At 37.5% G+C, this 22,512-nt stretch overlaps 1 protein-coding gene across 2 annotated transcripts in view; it reads right to left on the bottom strand.

Moving 5' to 3' along the window:
* Positions 1-22,512, bottom strand: part of grin2b.L (glutamate receptor, ionotropic, N-methyl D-aspartate 2B L homeolog) — a 281,365-nt gene that overhangs the window by 167,946 nt on the left and 90,907 nt on the right. For both annotated transcript variants that reach the window (XM_041589078.1, NM_001112897.2), the window contains 1 exon segment: positions 4,881-5,294. In XM_041589078.1, coding sequence (XP_041445012.1) covers positions 4,881-5,276 — 396 coding nt within the window. In that variant the 5' untranslated portion in view covers positions 5,277-5,294.

Genomic DNA, 22,512 nt, shown 5'->3' on the forward strand with positions numbered 1-22,512 from the left:
CACTAGATTGCAAGGTCTAGAAATGAGCTGCTGCACACAGTAGACCAAGCAAAGCAAAACCAACATTTGTGATTGAGTCCGAGAAGAGAAAGTCAAATTCCTGCATTTCAGGTTCTATAAACCAAAACGAATCTTACTAGTACAGAACTGCAGCTCCACAGATGTAAATCCAATGTGTATATATTAGCTGACATATTCTGAGTGCACAGAATTGCAGAAATAAAACACAACTGAATCTTCTGCATGTGTTTGCAGCAAATGTATGCCAACTGGGGCATGCTGACCATAAAGACCCTCTAAAATACAAAGTGCCTCCATGTATTATGCACATAAAACAAAGGTGGAAACCCCCAGATTTTTCCTGTTCCTTTCTACATGGACACAGCTAGTGACCAAGGGCAAACTGTTGTGCAAACTCATATATATTGACATGGGCTGTCTAGGGATCTGATCAATAATCAGGGGCTCATAAAGACACGAGACTATAAAAACAAAGTTCCCACAAAGTTCTCTGTGTCCTTTGTATTCTACCCCTCTGTCTTTTATGTTTTACTTTAATTCATAAATGTAAACAACTGCAACATTATTTAACTCATGCATTTTAATGAATTGAAAGTTGTAAGTGGCAATCCTGTAGGAAAAAGTAGGCTGAATAGCTGTTCATCAGTTTCCTACATTTAGGATGAGGAGGAGATTGGAACCAAGGTTACGGTTGGGTCTTTACAAAAAGCAGGTTAAAGTGCAGGAGCATTACACTTCCTATTGGGTTTCCAATATACACAGGTGCCCATCATAACCTGTGAACTGTGGATTACATATTTTTTGTCAGTATTTACAGATTGTCAAAGTATCTGAAAATCTGGTATTTGAAGAATATACTTTAATCATTGCTTGCACTCATTAGTTGTACAAGTTTTTGCAAAATGTGAGAATCACTATTTTTCGAGAGTTTTTAGAGCATTCTTCCAGTGCCATAAATTTTATATATATATATATATATATATATATATATATATATATATATATATATATAATTTTTTTTTTTTAAATAAAATATGCTGACTTGAATTTCAGTCTGATAACAAATACCTAAACAGCATATCTGCTGAGATCAGCAGGATCTACTCTAATTTTCAAAGGACAGATTCATTAAAGAGGAATTCGCTATACTGGTATATTAAGTTATATTTTATACAATATTTGTATCCAACAGGATGGTAGTGATCAATATCCTATCCACCAGAGTGCTGCCGTCAAGAGAATAAAGGGAGCTTTGAAATAGGATATAAAGCTTGAAAGTAACCACATATAATTATGGCATCCATCTTCTGAATTTGTGCTGTGATATGACAACCTATGAACCTACTGTATACTGTAGGTGCAAACCAAGGATCTTCCATCCATACTTTTGTGATCTGAGGTGACTTGGCTCCGAGTATACTTCATGTGACTAGATTTGGCTACAGCAGATACACAAAAGTCTATGCATAAGTGCCTTTTGTCATCAAAGTACCATAGACAGCCCAAGGACATGGAACAACTGCCCATTTCTAATTCCTGTCTTTGTATACTTTGCCAGTTTGCCTCCCTTATATAGAGCTCTTGACGTCAGGCTGGTCTACTACCTGCAAACCACAGCAACAATTTAGCAGATAGTATGTACTGGCAGGGTTGTATTAATATGCACCCATGGGCTGGCTAGGGTGGCAGCTTTAGGTGGGTGGCCTGTTGACACAAAAACTCAGTTGGTTGCTGTGTGTTAGTAAACCTGAAGGTCATTTATCAACATGACTACAAACATGGCTAAGTGTGTCTATGCTCTTTGTGATATGCCCTGTTTATTTAGACCTTTGAATTGTGTTTTCTAGAATAACCACATTATGTAACTAGGCAATCATTTATGGGATGCACCCAACCCTGCTTTTTAAAGTTTGGATGAATTCCCAAATCTAGGGTTATGGATTCGTCAGAATACCAAACCAAATCTGAACCCTTCATCTGTGCCGTAAAAGCCGGCACACAGGCGGAAAAACTCTGTGTGTCCAAAGCGTGCGCCTAACATGCATGCGTACAAAACAGCTAATTTTTTTGCAGTCATACACAGGGTTCAGATTTGGTTCAGCCAGGTTTGTGTATTCATCCGAATTCCAAACCAAATCCAGGATTCGATGCATCCCTAAAAGGAAGATACCCAACAACCACCTGTTTGTAATCCTAAAATACACAACATTTTCCACTTACTACAACTTTTGCACTATTAAAATATAAACTTGCATTGGGAAGACCCCCAGATCCTCAGTGTCCGTATCTCATAAAAATGAACTGATAATAAAAGTGAAATAAAAGTGATTGTTAAGCAACTCCAGTAACATTAACTGCTTGAATCACCTGAGCCAGGACAGACTTAGTACATGTGCAGAACTTTCCCCAAGGGTCTGCACATTTGCCAAGCCTAATCTGGTATGGCAGATTCCTGGGAAGGTCAAGGAAGATGGCAGTCACGTCCTGCCATAAATTACTCCGTGCCCATGCCATTTTAAAAAAAGAAGAGCCCAAGCTCTTCTACTATAAGTAAAGCAATTAAAATTACTAACGGGTGCCTAACAAATTTCTGTGCACTTTTATAAACTGCAAGGGGCCACCTGGATAAATAGATAAGATCTGCAAATAACTAGATTTATTTTTATAAACCAGCGTTAAGTTGTAGTGTATAACAAATTTAAAATTTACTTTTCTTTTATGGACAGAAATTTAATTCTATTACATTTTGTTCAAATATCTGCTTAATTGTTGCTTGGGACATGCCTTTTACTCAAATGTTCTTCCAAATAAATATAATAATATGCATCAAAATCTGCTCCTGGCCAGTTGATGTCTTGTTTTCAGTTAGAAGTTAGGTGGAATTCACTTGGACAAAAAGTTGAACTTCTTGGGAAAGTATAATTTTTGACTACTGTATATATTTCAAACATTTTTTTCTGGTCAGGTTTAGATGGAGAGGTAGGAGAGAAAGTGCATCCCGTGCCATTATTTACACCATAGTTTTTGAAAGTTCATCAAGAACTTCCATACTTCAGTTCCTTTCTTATAATTTGAAAGGAGGCTCCACATGAATTACAGGGGTTCCATATGTATTAGTATATGTAGGCACAGAGATTTTTGGAGATTTTTTTTTTCTTAAGTCCCCTTTTTCAGGTCTAGCATTTAGTAAAGGCCTTCCTTAGTTCAAGGAAGATACACACAAATGAAAAGGTCATTTATACAGAACTGGGTAAGTAAAAATACGATAAGCTCAAGTTAATTAAACTTTAGACTGGACTTCCAGAGGTATCTAAGAGAACAGAACGGCTAGGCTCACTCAACCACTGCTTTGGGACCCCTTTGGGGGGCCAGCACTACAGCTTATGAACCACTGTACAAGTGCATAATGAGAGTGGATTGCAGTAACTATTCTATAAAGGTATTTGTCTATAGTTATTACTCTGATGCCTATATAGATCGGTTATTGCACTCTCACATTTATCAATTTCATCTTCATTTAAAATCATTAGATTATAAAACATCATTCTGACTGTTATTTATTCAGGCTGTAATCTAATACATGTGCTTTTATTACAGCTTTCTTCCATTCTACTATGAAAAGGTCACCCTTTATATAGTGCTAGGGTCAGGCAGCAATCTATGTACTGTAGATCCCCAAGCACAAAAGTATTGGTGTCAGAAAGCAATCTATTTTTATTGAAAGATATATGAGCATGTGAGGTTATACAGAGATGGAAAAGGAAGATGGTGAAGAATCTGGACCCCTGCTGAGACAATTCCAGTAAACGGTGTTCTTTTAAGTCCATCTTTACAAATAGTCCAAGGTGTGTGTTATAATAACTGATGTTATTTATAACACCAAACCAGTGACAAATTCAGTGCAGTAAATAAACTTTCACTCAGTTTTCTCATGTTTCCGCAAGACATGAGAATGCAGCATTGCACTGCCGTCTCATATCATAAAAAATGTTATATGAACACAGCAAACTCTGCCTCATACACTTTTGGACTTTGGCCAATTGAAATTCCATAACTGCAGTTCATTGCACACCCAGAATGGCAGCACTGTATAAAGAAAGGCAGTAGGTGGGTAGCACATGGATAGCCCCAAGCAAACCACTAGTGTGCATGTTATTCAAAATGCAGAAGCCAGTGCATGCAAGGCCCTCAATTTACCTCCTGCTTATAGTACAAGTTACACAGAGGGCTCACTTGTGCTTGTCAGTGATGAGCTTTGCACCTTCAATTGCATTGTCAATGTGGCACAAAGTGCAGAGCAAAAATCACACTAAGCAAAGGCAAGATGCAGGTGCACGGTTTACAGGGTTCTAAGGGGCACTTTTTTGGTAAAAAAGTTCTAAGGTTCTAAGGGGCATTCATTTGTAAATTCTACTCTACAAATGAATCAGCAAAGAATATATAAAACATCTTAATTTATTTGTAAACAAAACTCAGGGCTGTGTGTAGTGTTGGGTTACCATTATTGTTAAGGTGACTTTCAACTATCCTGCTGTTAGTGTCCCTACCGGCATCCACTGACAACCAAAAGCACCTCCTGACTGCATCTTGGACAACCCTAAATAAGTTAATACTGTATACTGTATTGCTATACACAACCACACTGGTGAAACTCAAGCCTACACTTAACTATAGCCTATTTATGTGTCATGAGAGATACACAGGAAAACGAGCTGCCACGTGACACTCATATCCAGTCCATGTGCCACTCATGTACAGTATGCAGGAGGGGTGGCACTAACTACAAAGAATCATTTAGGCAAAGGGATAACCATTAAGACATTATATCTGATGATAGGTAAATGAATATGAATATTTACCTTATCAGCCATGATCATCGAAGATCCACCATGAATACCCAGGATGGGAGTAAGTGTCTGCACAGAAATAAAGTCCAATATCTGAGCTATAGCCTCCTGATCAGTGTCATCAGCGAACACGACCCCTTGAACATTCTTGTCAGACATGAGGTGACAGATACGTGTAATTATACTTTTAGGATCAGACTCATTCATGGTGACTAGCGCCACCCTTGGTGTCACAGACAGGTGATGGAAGTCATCTTTCTCGTGTACATCTTTGATGGCTATCTCGTCCGTTGTGCCCACCAAAATGACAGCAATGTCCATGTTGGGATGTTTCTGGGCATAGCAACCCATATAAAAAAGGATAATCAAGCTGATTTTTAAGTAGTAGCAGGCTTCTGTAGGCCTCATCTTCAACTCTTACACTCCCTGGAAAAGAAGGAAATAAGACATGATGAGAGGATAGTTTCTGAATTGGAACTAGCACAGCCAATTATCAGTCATTAGAATGCAATATGGGCCTAACAATAATGGCATTATTAGTGTAACTTTAGTTGAGCAATAGCCAGTGGTACCGTTCACTGTACTCAGAGTGGGAATGAATTCTGAAGATACTGTACTGACAGCTAAACCCCTTTTTTAAATGCTGCCAACAATCCCAATTTGTGTTTTTGTTGCGCAATAACTATTAATATAGAAAACAATAATTTGACTGACACTGTACATGACAAATGCATTAGCACTCAAGCTCCTGTTTCATATTCCTGTACATTAGTACTGGCTGTACCTGTGATATATAATTCAGCCTTGGACTGCGTTATTGCAATTCCCTAACACTACCATTCAAAACCTGGTTTGTTAACAAGCATCACCATCTACTGACTGCAAACACATTACAAACCCAGAGTTGTGTGAGCTAAGGAAACACACAAGTGGAATACTACAAAAATGGAGAGAAAAATGGGCAAGGAATAAAGTAAATGGGACCATTATTCAATTCTTAACCAAAACTAATTATATATTTTCTTCTCAAAGCACTTGCAGTCAATCCGAAATCAAGGCCTTTAGAAGATACTCAAGTAGAAGAAAGAGAAAACAAGATGTGCATTTTGTTCAGAATGAATAAATGAAAAGGTCCCCTAAGTGAGAATACACGTTGCACTGTTACAAACAGGGGCACACATATATTTCGGTCTTTTCTCAGATGAACTCTGTATGGTAAAAAAAATCTTATCCTTCTGCATGTGGGTGCTCATTTTCTGCTAGTGTCGAGATACCAGTGTAGAGATGGTATGAGAGACCTAGTTGAGTATTTATATAAAAAATGTCAGTGGCTGAGCTTCAGTGGCCTCAGTATCTATGTCATATGCTAACTGGAGCTGTTTGATGCCCATTGTGAGTGTTTGTGCCTTGTAGCAAGATCTGACTCCTTCCTACTTAGCACTCCTAATGGAGGGAGTTTCTACAATAGTTCAAGGCCCTGTGTAAGCTAGGCCAGCCTTGGAAACAACATGAGTGAGGAACAACCAGTTGTCAGCTAAATTCAAAAGTTGTATTGTTGCTGCTAATACATTTTATATACAGGAAGCGAAGAAGCTGCACACTGCACCAAAAAAAAGACCACAAGACAGTTTTACAGTTCGCTCAGTCCATCTAAAGTGAGCTTGGACCCATAGAAGGAAGAGCTGTTTCTGGATCGTGTTTACATATGATATCTTCATTGCATGGCAGAGTTTTTAACTTGAATTTGTGGATGCAGCAATGGTTTTTAGATGTATTCCTGAGACCATGCAGTGATTTATACTACAGAATTCTGACTGTTTTAATGGGGCCCGAAGATCAGGGGCATCAGATCATTTCTACCTTGTCCCTTGTGTACAGAGATTTCTCCAGATTATCTGAACCTTTTAATGCTATTATGTACTGAAGATTATGGAAATTCTTTCCAATTTCACATTAGGCAATGTTATTCTTTTTCTTAAATGACAACAATATTTTCCTGCATAGTATTTAACAGACTGGTGTAACCCTCCCCATCTTTACTTCTGGGATGCTTTTTCTTATCTTTTGTTGCTCCTGTCCCAACTTTTTGAAATGTGCTGCTGGCATCAATCAAGTCAAAACAAACATATTATTTTCAGAAAACAATACTATTCCTCACTTTGATATGTTGTTTTTGCACTATTTCCCATTCTCCTTTTATTTATATTTTACACAGTGTCCCTACATTTTTGGAAAACAAGTTGTGCAGAGCCCTGCTTAGTTTAGGAGCATATTTATTATGCTGTGTAAAATGAAATTTGCCAAAAAAGATGTGTAAAAAGATGTGTAAAATAAATGGTGAATTTCTCAAGGTTTATTTTATTTTATGCCAGGAGAACGCCAGGTTTGCCGCCGTTATTTAACATTGCTTCCGGCGGAAGTCACTAAGAAAAAAAATGTAATAAATTGACGCTGTTTTTTACACGACAAAGCCTGGTGATGAGTGGTTTATTAACACCGTTTGTAACACCACATAATAAATATGCCATTTAGTGTTTACTGGTGTGCTATTTGAAAGCAATGATTCTATTGGTTGTTCTGACCGATTGGACTGTTGTAGACCAGAAGCAATTCTTGTCTCCGTTATTAGCATTTATTAAACTTGTATTGTTAAAGTATATTACTTCACATGTAGAGACGTAAAACAGCTACAGTATTCCAGTGATGCAGTTGCAGCACCATGAGCTCATACTCACATGAATCTTTACAACCTGCAGTGGTAATTTCTATTTTCAGTAAGGGGATACATTTTCCACTACACAAACAGAATATATAATTTATATTAAGAGACAGCTATGTAAATAGGAAAGTGTGACATAGATAATGTATGCTGTTGTTTCCTTTGTGCTCCTTCTTTCTTTGTTGAGAGCCTGACATTTTGTTTATTCTACTTTGTAATAAGTGACATTTCCCACATACAGAAAATGAGTATCTACCCTTTCTTTTGTTTTTCTAACAGACTAAAATATCTGTTTCACAATACAATGGTTGGTATGAAGTTTCACATAATTATTTATCAATACATCTTATTTACATAGTGTCCACAATATACAGGATATACTGCAATTTGCAACTGTTATACAATAAAACATTAATGGGGTTATTTGATGAACTCAGAATTAATTTGATTGGACTTTTTTGGGCAAAAGCTAATTATTTTTTTTTTTAAAACTCAAATTTTTTGAGATTTACTAAGGCCTGATGCTGCAAAAAGTCAGAATCTGAAAATCCGCCATCTCAGACCTATCGGGTCCGCCCATTTACGGCTTTTTGGGCAAATAATCCGCAAAATACGGGCTTTCAAGAAAAATCCAGAAAAAAAATTGAGCTATCTGGGAAATACCCCAGAAAAAAATAACACAATTAAGGTTTTCGCTCTATTTTGTCGGGTTTTTACCCAAATAGATTTAAATTGTGCTTTTTAATAATAAATAAGGTAAAATTAAGTATGGGTGTTTGGTTGTCATTTTTTTATTTAAATAATGAGACAAAATTGGATTTTAGTAAATAAATTCTTAAGAGCATCATATTAGAATCTAATCGAAATGTATTGTATTTTCAGCTCAGATTCGATTACTACTAGTAGCTGCTGGAGTTAGTGAGTTTGTAGTCACAATAGCTAGTGTGAAGCATACACTCCTGAGAATTCTGCTAGTCAAGCATTTAGTTGAACTGGCTATATATAGCCGCAATTATTAGAGTGAATAAGACCATAGGAAAGCACTGAATGCTTATAAGTGGACACACATTTTTCTTGAAGCAATAAAAAAAGAAAATATGTTAGTGGTTTCTGTAGGATTTCTTCAAGTCAGTGTTTAAAAAAATAGTGGATTCGGTGCATCCCTAGTAGAAATAAAAGAAAGAGAATGAAGGCGATCAGAAGAAAAACAGGACACAAATTGATAACAAAAGGGAAAGTGAAAGTCAAACATATATTCACACATTCACAAGTAAAAGAAAAAAGATTCTGACTTCCCTATGGGGTCAAGCAGACCAGTTTGCATATTTTGCCTAACCACTGGCAAATACTGGTACCCATAGTAAAGGTACAAAGTCAAGCAGAACAGAAAGCAGCCAAAAGGGAGCTCACAAGTGAGAGGGGAGACAAGTTGAGAGCAATGCAATGTGATTACTGTTGTAAGAGAGGAGGGTAATGAGGAAGAAAACATAAACATACATAACAGCTTGAGGGAGAACCAGGTCAAGGTGTAAAAGAAAATGTATTTAAAAAGAGAAAAGGGATGGAGGAAAAATTCAATTACTAACAATATAAAAAGGAAAAGAATTAAAAAAGGAAAAGAATAGAAAAGGTTAATTTACGTGTTTAAAAAATAAGAAAATAATAAGAAAAGTAAAATAATTGATAGAAACAGACAAAAAATCCACAGTAATATTTTATGAACATATGTATTTTTCAGCAAATGGGTCACATTGCACCTAGTAATCTAATTGGATTGAGACACTTATTGCAGGCTGAAACGCAATAAAATTGATTTAATTATATTAAAACTTGTATTAGCAGTGCGCAAAGTGTGAGTGAATTTGCACCGTGTGTTCATTAACCTTGACATTTTTTGATAGCAATCTACTTTCCTTGCACCCACTCTCTACACAGGGAACTAGAAAAGTGCGGTTTATTTTGTGGCTGCATGTTTATCTGCTCCCACTCCATACACAGGGAAACTCAGAGAGAATAGCAGCCTGTTCTTCTAACATCAGCAGCCTCCCACTCCTTCCATAGTGAACTGCAGGACGCGGGACTGAGAGCTTGACTTTTACATGGGTGGCTGCAAAGTTTGCCACTGTTAGCAAATAGCATTACCAGTAAGCTTTTAGAATAATAACAACTGTGCTTTTATGCGCAAAGGAACAGACATGCAGCGTTATTTATAATTTCTACAGGACGTGGCGGCACTGAATTAACTTGCTCTTTCTGTACTCAGGTATGCAGAAATGTTATTAAATGCTGGAAATCCGGTCACTGTTTTTATAGCTGAATAGCAGCTAGCATGTTACAGGACCCAAGAAAAATATTCTGTATTATCGATTTTCAACAATTTTAATAAATGACTAAACATACAATTGTTGTTCCAAAAGCCTACTGATAATGCTGTTTGCAAACAATGGCTAACAATGCAGACAACTATGTAATTCATGGACCCAGTGCTGAGTCCTGCAGAGCTCGATAACAGTCCAGTTGCAGTTCAGCAACACCCGGTGAGCAGAAATTGAAAGTCTATGTTCAAAAGAAAGAGTCGTATGCCTCAATCCTCAACTAAGTTTGGATATGAGTTGCACAATAAGAATTAGTATTGTATTACACTTATAGGATCAAACTCAACAACCCTTATTTGAATGTCTTAGCGAGTTACTTTTTTTACTGATTTATCTCAATATTCAAACTCCGATCAAATCTGCTCATGTTTTTTACTCTTATTTATTATTACATTTTCCTGAAAATTTGCTTTGCCGGAAAAAAAATCAGATTTTCGTCATTTTTTCAGATTTTTCATCCGATTTTCAAGATTTTTTCAGATTTTTCATCCGAAAACTCAGATTTTTGTCAAAAACAAACAAACATTTGGGGCATTGCACGAAACTCAGCGCACATCAAAAAATCATTGGGACTTCTTCCATCGACTTATATGCAACATCAACAGGTCTGAGATGCGACTTTTCCATCAACTCGGTTTAAAAATTTTCGATTTTTTTAAAAGTCAGATTTTATTAAAAGAAATCACCAATTTTCCGTGATTTTTGCATTTGGAGTTTAGTAAATAACCCCCTAAGTGTATGAGTTGTTTATAGGGGTAATGCAGAAGCCAATAGAGTATGCAAAAGATTAATAAAGAACAATGGGAGAGACTAGAATAGTTAGCTGAAGCAGTACAAACTCCGATTAGTGAATGTATTTTTTCAACCAAGTTAGTTTTTATTGTTTTATCAGAATAAAAACAGAATTCACAGAAATGTTCATTGGTTCATCAAATAAGGCGTCTCCCCTTTCATAGTTATATTGTTATTACAACAGAAACCTAAATACAGGTCTGCATATCCTATTACAAAATTTGAGAAAAATATAACTATTACTTGTACATTATAAGGTTTGTTTGTCCCATTTTCCCAGTTTCTGTTAAAGATTTGTATTTTTCCCCTTGCTGTGTACATTTTAATCCTGAGACTTTCTTTCACTTCTTGAATATGAGGTGGATTAGGTAATTTTCAATTACTTTGCTATGGCAAATCTACTTGCTATCAACACTTCAGCAATTACTAAAGTATTTGAAAATGGTTAGGCATTAAATACGTATGTACTGTAAGTTAAGTAAAGCTACAGCAGGAGATAAAGATAAATCCCCACTTAAAAATGTGTATCTTGATCATTGAATGTATTAAAAGAATACAAGGATGGGAAATACTGCAAATAATGCAATTATGTCTCAACGCAAACTACAACCTCTCAAAAAGTGATAACCTGGGTGCCAAACAGTCTTTAGCATCTAACAATGTCTAGTCACTGGCACTGTGGCTCATCAATCAAGTTCTTCTAACTGTACTATATATATATATATATATATATATATATATATATATATATATATATATATATATATATCTATATATCTATATCCTGGAAAAAGGCGAGCACTCACAGGTCTTAAGATGCAAAAAATCAGTGAAATTTATTGAAAATAAATAACTGACGTTTCGGCTAATCCTATAGCCTTTCTCAAAGTGCAACACACAGTGAAGACCAAACATTTAAACCCCAAGTGGCGGGAAAACAAACGTGATGAAGTCATCAGGTGTCAAGGGGTGTGGAAAAGACTATACAGCACAAAAAAATTTAAAAAAAGCCTGAACATAGAATAAAAATAGAATAAAAATAAAATAATATTGCCCACATGCAATCAGTAGTCTCATATAGAAATGACATGGTTATTAAGTGCAAATAAATGCATAATCTCAAAACACAACATAATAGATGAGTGATCATTAACATATTGTGATCCCCACACTGTTCCACAAGCTGGGCGTCACATCCAGTTGAAAGATACAAAGTAAAAAGTTCAAGTCAGGTGTTCTGGTTATTAATGTTACTTAATCGCCAAGCAGGGACAATGTAGTAAGTTGCAATTCCAGTGCTTCGGTACAACTGATATTTCAAACAAACATTATAGGACTTACTGTCAGTATCGGGTGCCGAACAGAGACGGGAAGACAATCACTCTGCGACAACATCCATATCTGTAGCATGGAGGATGCAATGGCTAGAGTCACAAAAACGGTTTCCGTGTACTTCAGTGCTGGTTGAGCTTTGCTGTCTTCCAAATCAAGCCCTGCAGGTGCCGGGAAGACAAGGCCGGTGGGCGTGTCCCTCAGCTCTGGGGCATGGGCGTGTCAGTGGTCCATCAATCAGCATGGCCCTGCCGGTGGGTGTGTCCCTCAGCTCTGGGGCGTGGGCATGTCAGTCGTCCATCAATCAGCATGGCCTTGTTGTGTCTTTCTCCACCCCGAATCTATGTAAAGCTATACTATATTGTGCATTGGCTTATGGACGGGTTTTATGTTCTACCAATATAACTTTTCTCGCTGCCCATTGAATCCAACACATATGACTGTGGGCTGTGTGTTATGTACCCCTGCGATAGACGGGTGGTCTACCAAGCTCCATACCAAGTGTGACATTCCAAACATGGCAGTGATGCCCTTCATTTCGGACAAAGTCCTCTATGGGATAACTGGTGCCCTTCTGCCTTTATTAACACACGCCATATTGCGTAATAAAACAACGCTGCTCTCTCCCTGCTATATCTCGTATTTCATGTTCTAACTCCTCTAACTTTTCTTCTTCTATTCCTTTACTTTTGCTACTGTTTCTGGTCACCTCTATTTACAAGCATTCAAATTTAATATATCGCAACAGCCTCTATGCCAAGTTCAGAATCAACGGTTGCCATGCGAGCAGCCCTTAACAACAAGGCCATGCTGATTGATGGACCACTGACACGCCCACGCCCCAGAGCTGAGGGACACGCCCACAGGCCTTGTCTTCCCAAAACCTGCAGGGCTTGATTTGGAAGACAGCAAAGCTCAACCAGCACTGAAGTACACGGAACCCGTTTTTGTGACTCTAGCCATTGCATCCTCCATGCTACAGATATGGATGTTGTCACAAAGTGATTGTCTTCCCCTGTCTCTGTTCGGTACCCGATACTGACAGTAAGTCCTATAATGTTTGCTTGAAATATCAGTTGTACCGAAGCACTGGGATTGCAACTTACTACATTGTAACAATCTGTCCCTGCTTGGCGATTAAGTAACATTGATAACCAGAACACCTGACTTGAACTTTTTAATTTGTATCTTTCAACTGGATGTGACGCCCAGCTTGCGGAACAGTGTGGGATCACACTATGTTAATGATCACTCATCTATTATGTTGTGTTTTGAGATTATGCATTTTTTTTGCACTTAATAACCATGTAATTTCTATATGAGACTACTGATTGCATGTGGGCAATATTATTTTATTTTTATTCTATTTTTATTGTATGTTCAGGCTTTTTTTAAAAAAAAAATTTGTGCTGTATACTCTTTTCCACGCCCCTTGACACCTGATAACTTCATCACGTTTGTTTTCCCGCCACTTGGGGTTTAAATGTTTGGTCTTCACTATGTGTTGCACTTTGAGAAAGGCTATAGGAGTAGCCGAAACGTCAGTTATTTATTTTCAATAAATTTCACCGATTTTTTTGCATCTTAAGACCTGTGAGTGCTCACCTTTTTACAGGATATCTTACTTACTTTGCTGACAGCACCCAGGCACCAAACACTTCTCTTACGAGTAGTGGACGCTATATATAGATATATATACATATACAAACTTTCAGGCAGCCGCACTCTGATCCGGATTTGCAATGTATTTGTGGGTGCAGGTTCAAAAAGGTTGTACTTAATTTGTTATACAGAACCGCTCTCCAAAGTCTCTTTAGTGAGTCAAATCACCTTTATTAGCTTGTGTGTCCAACGTTTCGGCCCCCCCTTGGGCATCCTTGAAAAAGGCCCCAAGGGGGGCCAAAACGTTGGACACACATACTAATAAAGGTGATTTGACTCACTAAAGAGACTTTGGAGTGCGGTTCTGTATGACAAATTATTTATATATATATATATATATATATATATATATATATATATATATATTTATATACAGTTAATGCAATTTCATGATGATCATCAATTAATCGAAGAGTTCACAAATTGTAGTTATTAGATGAGACCCCTGACTTGTTAAAGCAAATAATTTGTACCCCTATTACTATCTTTAAGTTTCTTTATTTAACTGCATGATGTAGTGAACAATATACAGCAATTGATATTTCTTACAGAATGGACAAAAGGCTACATTCGTTCAAATGCATTCTCACATAGTTTAGCCTTAAAGGCATAGGCGGAGGGTGACTTTTTTATTTGGGGAGGCTAAAGTTGACCATACACAGACTAACTTACAAGGGGATTTGTATAATGATTATCAACCCAATAACCACTCACAATTCCCACTCACTTCAGTTAATAAATACTAGGGATGCACCGAATCCAGGATTCGGCCTTTTTCTGCAGGATTTACATTCGGCCGAATTCTTCTGCCCGGGGGAACCAAATCATAATTTGCATATGCAAATTAGGGACGGGGAGGGAAATCGTGTGACTTTTTGTCACAAAATGAAATGGTTTCCCCTTCCCACCTCTAATTTGCTTATGCAAATTAGGATTCAGATTCGGTTCCGTATTCGGGCTAATCTTTCCCAAAGGATTCAAAATAGTGGATTTGGTGCATCCCTAATAAATACCCTCTGATTTACTACTACCTGTGCAGGAATAACTGTATTATGGGCAATCAGAAAATATTCTGTGGTGTTTTGTTGCCCAACGTGCATATAAAGTGGCATGGTAGCACTCACTGAAGGGCAGACAATAAGGGGGTTATTTATCAAAATCCAAATTTTTGGATTTAAAAAAAAAAAAAAAAAAAAGTCTGACTAAACAGGAATGCATGATTTACCCTTATTTATCAATAATAAACCATGAAAAAATCAGATCAACAAAAACCTTTTTTGGATTGTCGCACGAAAACAGCATCTTTTTGGATTGTCATGTGAAAAATCCATATTTTTTCGGATCCGAAGTCCGTAAAGTCAGACAATATCTTCAGACTTTTTGCAGCCTCTGGGTATAATACATCTCGAAAAATTGGAAAACGTTGGAAAAAGTGGGTAATGGCACCCCAAGTACATTACATACTTTGAGAGGCAGTGCTTACACGCCGAGTACATTTGTGCACTGGTATAGAAGCACAATAATAAGGCACATCTATCATTTTAACCTTTTATATAAATGAAATTTGCCTGACTGACTTCCCAACCAACTGATCCAATCCAGTGAATAATCCCAGTGGATAATTTCATAACAGGCATATTATATATAGTGAGTAGCAGTAGGCAGTGACACACATAATGGTACACCAGGCACATTATCTAATGGATGCAGAAACATTAGGGTTAGATGGATCTAGCCCCCCTGAACACTGGGTAACATAAATGCTGTGCAAATTGTATTTATCATGCCACCAGAAAGCAATGAAGGATAAATCCAATGCTAATGCCATCTGTATGAAGTACCTCAGTAAAATTATAGGTTAAGTTATAGTTTCTTGTAAAAGAGACTCAGTACATGTATAAGGTAATTTCATGTATAATACACAAAAGCCATGAATATCTTGTAAATTATATCCTTATAAACGGTGAGTTCTGATGTCATCAGTTATAAACGGTGAGTTCTGATGTCATTTCTGTCACATGACTCACTGAAACTTGTGTATTATAATAAATAAAGTACCCCCAGTTGCAAAATATGAGGATATTAGAAGTTACCTTGGAGTTCCATGACCTGTATAAAAACATGGTCATGAAACTCCTCGCTGACTTATAATATCCTTATATTTTACAAGAGGGGGTACTTTATTCACTATATATTCTCCACAGATCAGGATGAATGAATACTGCATTCAGCATTAACCCTTATCTTGCCCATATGTGTTAATCTGCTGTACATACCTATCACTCTACCCTTTTAGCAGCTATCTTGTATTTATAGCTTTTAATATGAATTTAAACCAATGTTTAATCCACATGGGGAGGGTTTGCTATGGCATGAGAAGGGTTAATGCTGGTATGGTGGGAAAAGTTAGAATGCCGCAAACACATATAAACAAGATTATCAAAGCATTTGCCTCCTTAAGGTCTAAAACTGGCATTATTTATAGAACTAACAGTGGAGTGGGGTGTAGGGCTGATTACCTGTGTCAGTAGCAGAAATGTAATAAATCTCTGTGACATCTCCTCTCCATGCTGCTGGTTTTGCCCTCAAAGTCTAAGTGCAGGAATTGGATTGGTTGGAGGGAGGCTCAAAGCTAACCTTCAAGCCAATCAAATTGCTCAAAAGTAGTACCGGGACTTAAACTCTCAGGGCAAACCAATCAGCATGCAAGCTTGCCTAAATGAACGAAGATGCCTGATTGCACTGCAGTGACACGGCCAGAAAATACAGGGGGCCCGGCAAACTCCTCCCATGCTTCTCACCACACAGTCAGCAAAGGTCAGGGAAAAGGGTTTTAAATGTTGTTTTCCTCCGTTTTTTTAAATTTTTATTTATTACTTTACACTAATAAAAGTGTCAGACAGGTTTGGGGAGGCTTAGCCTTCCCTAGCCTTATAGAAAATCTGCCTATGCTTAAAGGGGTTGTTTACCTTTGATTAACTTTTAGTATGATGTAGAGAGCTTTTTATTCAACAGCTCTTCAGTTTACAATTTTAGCAATCTGGTGGCTAGGGTCCAAATTACTCTAGTAACCATGCATTTATCTGAATAAGGGACTGGAATATTAATAGGAGAGGCCATGAGTAGAAAGATGAGTAATAAAACGTAGCAATAACAATACATTTGTACTGAGCTTTTGCTTTTAGATGGGGGTCAGTGTCATCTTTTATGAACAGACGAGTGTTAGGGCAGGACTACACGGGCAATTCCGCCGCGATCCACCGCACAAAAACGCAGGCGTCACGTCGGATGCGACGGAAATAAGGTAAGTAATTCAATTGTCGGATTGTGTCGCATTGTTGATGCAACGCGACATAACTGTCAGATGCAGACACTGCACGCTGCGTCTGCATCCGACAGTTGTGTCGCATCAACAATGCGACACGATCCGACACTGGCATTAGTTAGGCCACCCTCTGAGATGTTACTTTTTGCGTAATAAAACTTTTAATTTGTATCTTATTTTGGAGTGAAGTCCAGTCTTTGTGCCAGCTTACCAATGAATTCTAGATGACTGGCATTACTTACCTTATTTCCATTGCATCTGACGTGACGCCTACGTTTTTGCGCAGCGCGTTGGATCGCAGCGGAATCGGTCGTGTAGTCCTGCCCTTAGACTTCAGTGAATGTCATAATGTGTCCAGTAAAGAAAGAGTTGTAAAAAAAAAACAAGAGTCTGTAACAATGTATATTGTGGGATATATCCCAAATCATTAGTAAGTTCCTGCACAGCCCACATCACTGCTGAGGAATGACTTCTAGAACATAAGCACCATCCGATCATACATGGTCAGGTCTCATTAGTATTCATTTACCACTAATGTGCAACAGGCGCATTTAATTGTAGCAGACATTTCTCATGGCCCCGTGTTAATATGTTTAAACTAATAAAGGAAGCTCGCCAAGCAATTAAAGGATTGGACACACTATTTAACACTGAATATTAGCTCTTCTAATTCTGTCCATCTTTAACATTCCCTCAAAAGTCACAGCATGCTGGATTTCCCTTCCACATAGATATGGTTCCCATTTGGCCAATAATTAACTAATTAACAATAAAAAATGCTATTATATCTGAGACTGAGCCATAATGACTGGTTAAAGAGATAGTGACACTAAAAAACTACTCTTTAAAATATTAATGTACATTAAACGTTACCTATAGGTCATGTTTTCACTGATAGGGTATCTTTTGTAAGTAATTCATTGAAGTCAGTTAGAATTCCTTATACTAACGGACTACTGCTGCACATATATGGTGTATGATCAGTTTTGTAATGTAAAAGCATCAGGCAAATAACTTTATGGCAATTATATGTGGTATGCAAAGACAATGTTACCATAGGTGTTGAGAAAAAGATTTCAATTCCGGTGTCAATATCTCTTTAAACTATACATATAGTATTGTTTTTTCGTTATATATATATATATATATATATATATATATATATATATATATATATATATATATATATATACACGCATACACAATATTTCAGTATTAGTATAAAAAAACATAACACAAAAAAAGTTCCTAAGAGCTGCGATTGGCTATTCCGTAGCCCCTATATGAACAGTCAGCCTACAGGAGGCTCTGTTTGCACTTAATTTGAGGCCACTGGGAGCAACATCCAAGGTGTTGGTGAGCAACATGTTGCTCACGAGTCCCTGGTTGGGATCACTGATCTAGATGTAGTGCTCTTCTCTAACCTCTGTGGACTAGTGATGTGCAGGCCAGGCAGGAACCCATCAGGTTCAGGCTGGCTCTACACATCTTTAGTGTGTTACAGGTGTTTGTTGGTCAAACTCAGTCCACCCAGCTGCTCAAAACTGCCCTGGTGGCCACCTGCAGTCATCATAGTCATATACTCATTCTGCCCCAATCCCTTTGGTGACACCAGAGATGGCAAAGTCCGGTGTGAGTGTATAAATAATGTCATTATGGGTCAGGCAGGGTGCAGACAGATTAGGGTTGGGCACATCACTACTGGGGGCAGTCCAAGTCCAGGCAGGAGGCACTCTTAGAGGTAATTTATAGATCTCCCCTAAGTAATCACTTACAAGAAAACTATACCCCCAAAATGAATACTTGAGCAACATATAGTTTATATCAAATGAAGTGGCATAATAAAGAATCTTATCAAACTGGAATATATATTCAAGTAAATATTGCCCATTAACATCTCTTGCCTTGAACCACCATTTCGTGATGGTCTGTGTGCTGCCTCAGATATCACCTGACCAGAAATACTGCAGCTCTAACTGTAACAGGAAGAAGTGTGGAACAAAAGACATAATTCTGTCTGTTAATTGGCTCATGTGACTAAACATGTATGGTTTGTTTGATTTGTTTGTGTGCACAGTGAATCATATGATTCCAGAGGGCTGCCCTTATTTTTTAAAATGGCAATTTTCTATTTATGATTACCCAATGGCACATACTACTTAAAAAGTATATTATTATGATAATGGTTTATTTACATGAAGCAGGGTTTTACATATGAGCTGTTTTAAGCAATATATTTTTATAGAGACCTACATTGTTTGAGGGGTATATTTTTCTTATAAGCACTTGCGTACTGGCAAATGCTGCACTCTGTGGCCTGTACTATCTTCTGCTCCTTAACTTGCATGTCTATATGACACAAAAAATTAGAGGGCAGAACTGTACTAAAATAAAAGCTAAAACCCACCAGCAGAAGCATAGCTGAATTTCTTCAGAAACTGACAGCATAGAGCATGGAGTTTGATTGGAGTCCATGCTACAGACCCAGGAAAGCAGAGTGACCACCAAAATCGTATGTGTATGTGGCTTCATGGGACAGCATACACCTACAATATTTTTTGAGAATTTGAGAATTAATACAAAGACTTGTGTGGAAAATGTATTCTGCCTACTCTTTAAATTGAAAAAAAAATCCATATTTTACTGTTTTTTCCATTATAAAGCATTAATAAAAAATTGCTGTGTTCCCCTGAAAACAATGAAAATGATTTAAAGGAAGACAGCAAGAGCCATATAAACAAACCCTAAGCTGCAGCCTTGCTTAAGCTTTGAGTTAAGGAGCAGTTTGTTATACTGGCAAATTAATTTCCCATTTCTCTTTGAGAAACTGTGAAAATGAGACAAGATGTCCTAACATCCTAGTTTAGTTGAAGAAATAACAAAAATCACAGACATTTCTTAATTAACACAAGTGGCAGAGTGTGCTCCGGATAAGCCCTATTCATTGAGCTCATGCTGAAAAGGAAATATACTGCCCCTGGAATGAACATGCACAAAGAATGGCTGCTGCAGAGATTAACTTCGACTCCATCAAGTCACAGACTTCCACTGAGGAACAGGACTGAGGACAAAATAAGCCTTTTTCCATATTTCCATCCATATGTATGCACATCAGTTCATTTACAGTATATAGATTAACCCACACCTACCCCTTTAAGGCAAATGATGATTTTTCTATAGCAAATCCAGCATAATAAACACCTCTAATTATAGAAGGCCAGATAATAGGCTTCCCAAAGAACTGCTGCACATTTCCTCCCTGGTCAGCAGTTAAATCTGAAGCAATATGCTTTATAATATAAATGAAACAAAGTGGAAAAGGCATACAAATCCAACTAATGGATTTTACACTAAAGGGAATATTTAGAAAGGTGTCCACAAAAGCAGTATTAGAATGTACACTATACCAAACATTTCCACTTTATCTCTACAACATACCGTGTAACTCTACGACATACATTTACAATTTATTAAGTGCTGTAATAAATCCTGTGTATGGGTAGATGAGTGTACAATTCTGGTGCAAAATTTTATTCTCCCCCCACTTATCAAATGGTCTGTTTGTATCTGTCTAACTATATCTATAGGACACAGGCAGCAGTGAGCATCCAGTAACAAATGGCGGCAAAAATTCTGCTTTTTAAAAATAGAAATCTGCTCTTCTAGTGCAGAGAGTGCAACAGCATTTGTGATGCCCCCCACTGACCCATTCCTATAATAAAGCTGTAAGCGCTGAGTGGGTGAGGGGAGTGGCATTGGGGCTACTGCCTCAGGCAGTTGAAGTTTTTAGTATTTTCACCAAAAATACAAATTTGCCACAATATCACCAATATACAAGTTTAAGAGAATGAATTTCACACTGTTGCAAATTCACATATTTTTGTCAAGTGAAATTTCACCAGAAGCACAAAAATAAACTTTCGCCTAGAGAAAATTCTCCAGGTTGAGGCTGGAGAACTGCCATAATAGAGATAGAACAGTCACTTTTGCATCTCGTTATATAAACTTCGCTGCCTCCATGCTAATAGTCCATATAGGTCATTGCTTTGTGGTTTAAATTCCCTAGAGAATTATCCTCACTACAATTATAAGGGAAAATGCACTTGAGAATGTATGACAGGAGACAATTCACCACATTTCTCTTACAACAGTGTTCTTTTTAGTAAATATAATATGTGTTGGGAAACTACACCTAACAAACTGATGTGAACTTTGGCAACGTTGCAAATATTCACACGTTCTCACAGTAAATATGTCGTATGCATCTATCAGTCAATCTATATCATAGTACAGGCTGTATTTATTTAGGATTTACTAACAAGCTTTTGGTATTTAGCAAATATACATATTTGAAATAGGGGTTTACGTCTCCCATAGAGCTGGAAAGTAAAATATCAGCAAGCTTAACTAGTGAGACAGGGTTATGATCTTTCTGAACTAAACATACCTCCACTTAAGCTGGCCATAGATGTAAAGATTTTTAAAAGATCGTTATCGTTAGACCAAGCTTAACTTGAAACGATTGTTTAAATGTACGATTTGTCCATCAACTAAAAAGACCATTTCAAGCAATGTTGTCTAGCTGAAGCCAGGAAAACTGAGGGTAGCTGCCCGCTTGGCCCTGCAAACAATTGGACAATGGATACATTTCACTGTGACCGATGAAAATGTTCTAACCTGGCCGATCAATTTCAAGACCGATGTCGGATAAAAAATCGTTAGATGCAGGATCTTTCGATTCCCATTAACCTCACGATAATTTGACGGATTGGTTGGATTGCACTAAATCGTTCATCAAAGAAAAATCTTTGCATCTACGGTTGACCTTAACTTTGTGTTTTTCTACCCACCTTCCCAAGGCAATCTGGGGTAGCTGGAATGATTTGCCTGGAACTCACAAAATCCTCAAGCAGCCAAGTCTCTGTTCATTTAGCATGCACTATGCAAATCTTTGGGACTACTACCACAGCACAGAACATGTAAAAAAAAAAATAAGGTGGTGCCCATTTATTTAAAGCATTTACGTATTACTTTAATGCAAAGGTCTGTTGCCTTTTAATAAACAAAGAATGATAAGTGCAAAGAGCTGACGCTGCTTATCGTGCCCTACTCTAGGGTATTCATTGCTCAGCAGAGCAGGGAGGCAGACTGTACTGTTTGCAAATCATAATCTGTGTAATAATTCATTGAACCTATGAAATTAATCATCTGTCCCATACACCTTTCTACTAAATAACAGGCATGGTTATTTCACTCCTGTTCAACTCCTGAATATGTGGTACCATCTCACCAGACTGCAGAATTAAGCTGGGCATATAGGGGCTAACATGCACCTGTCCAATTTGGTCAGTGAGCAGCAAATCACGTATTAAAAAAATGATTCACAATCTCTGTTCCAGGAATACTGCTAAAGCATGGTAACATCTCCAGAGGATCCGA

Source organism: Xenopus laevis, chromosome 4L (assembly GCF_017654675.1).
Source record: "Xenopus laevis strain J_2021 chromosome 4L, Xenopus_laevis_v10.1, whole genome shotgun sequence".
NCBI lineage: Eukaryota > Metazoa > Chordata > Amphibia > Anura > Pipidae > Xenopus > Xenopus laevis.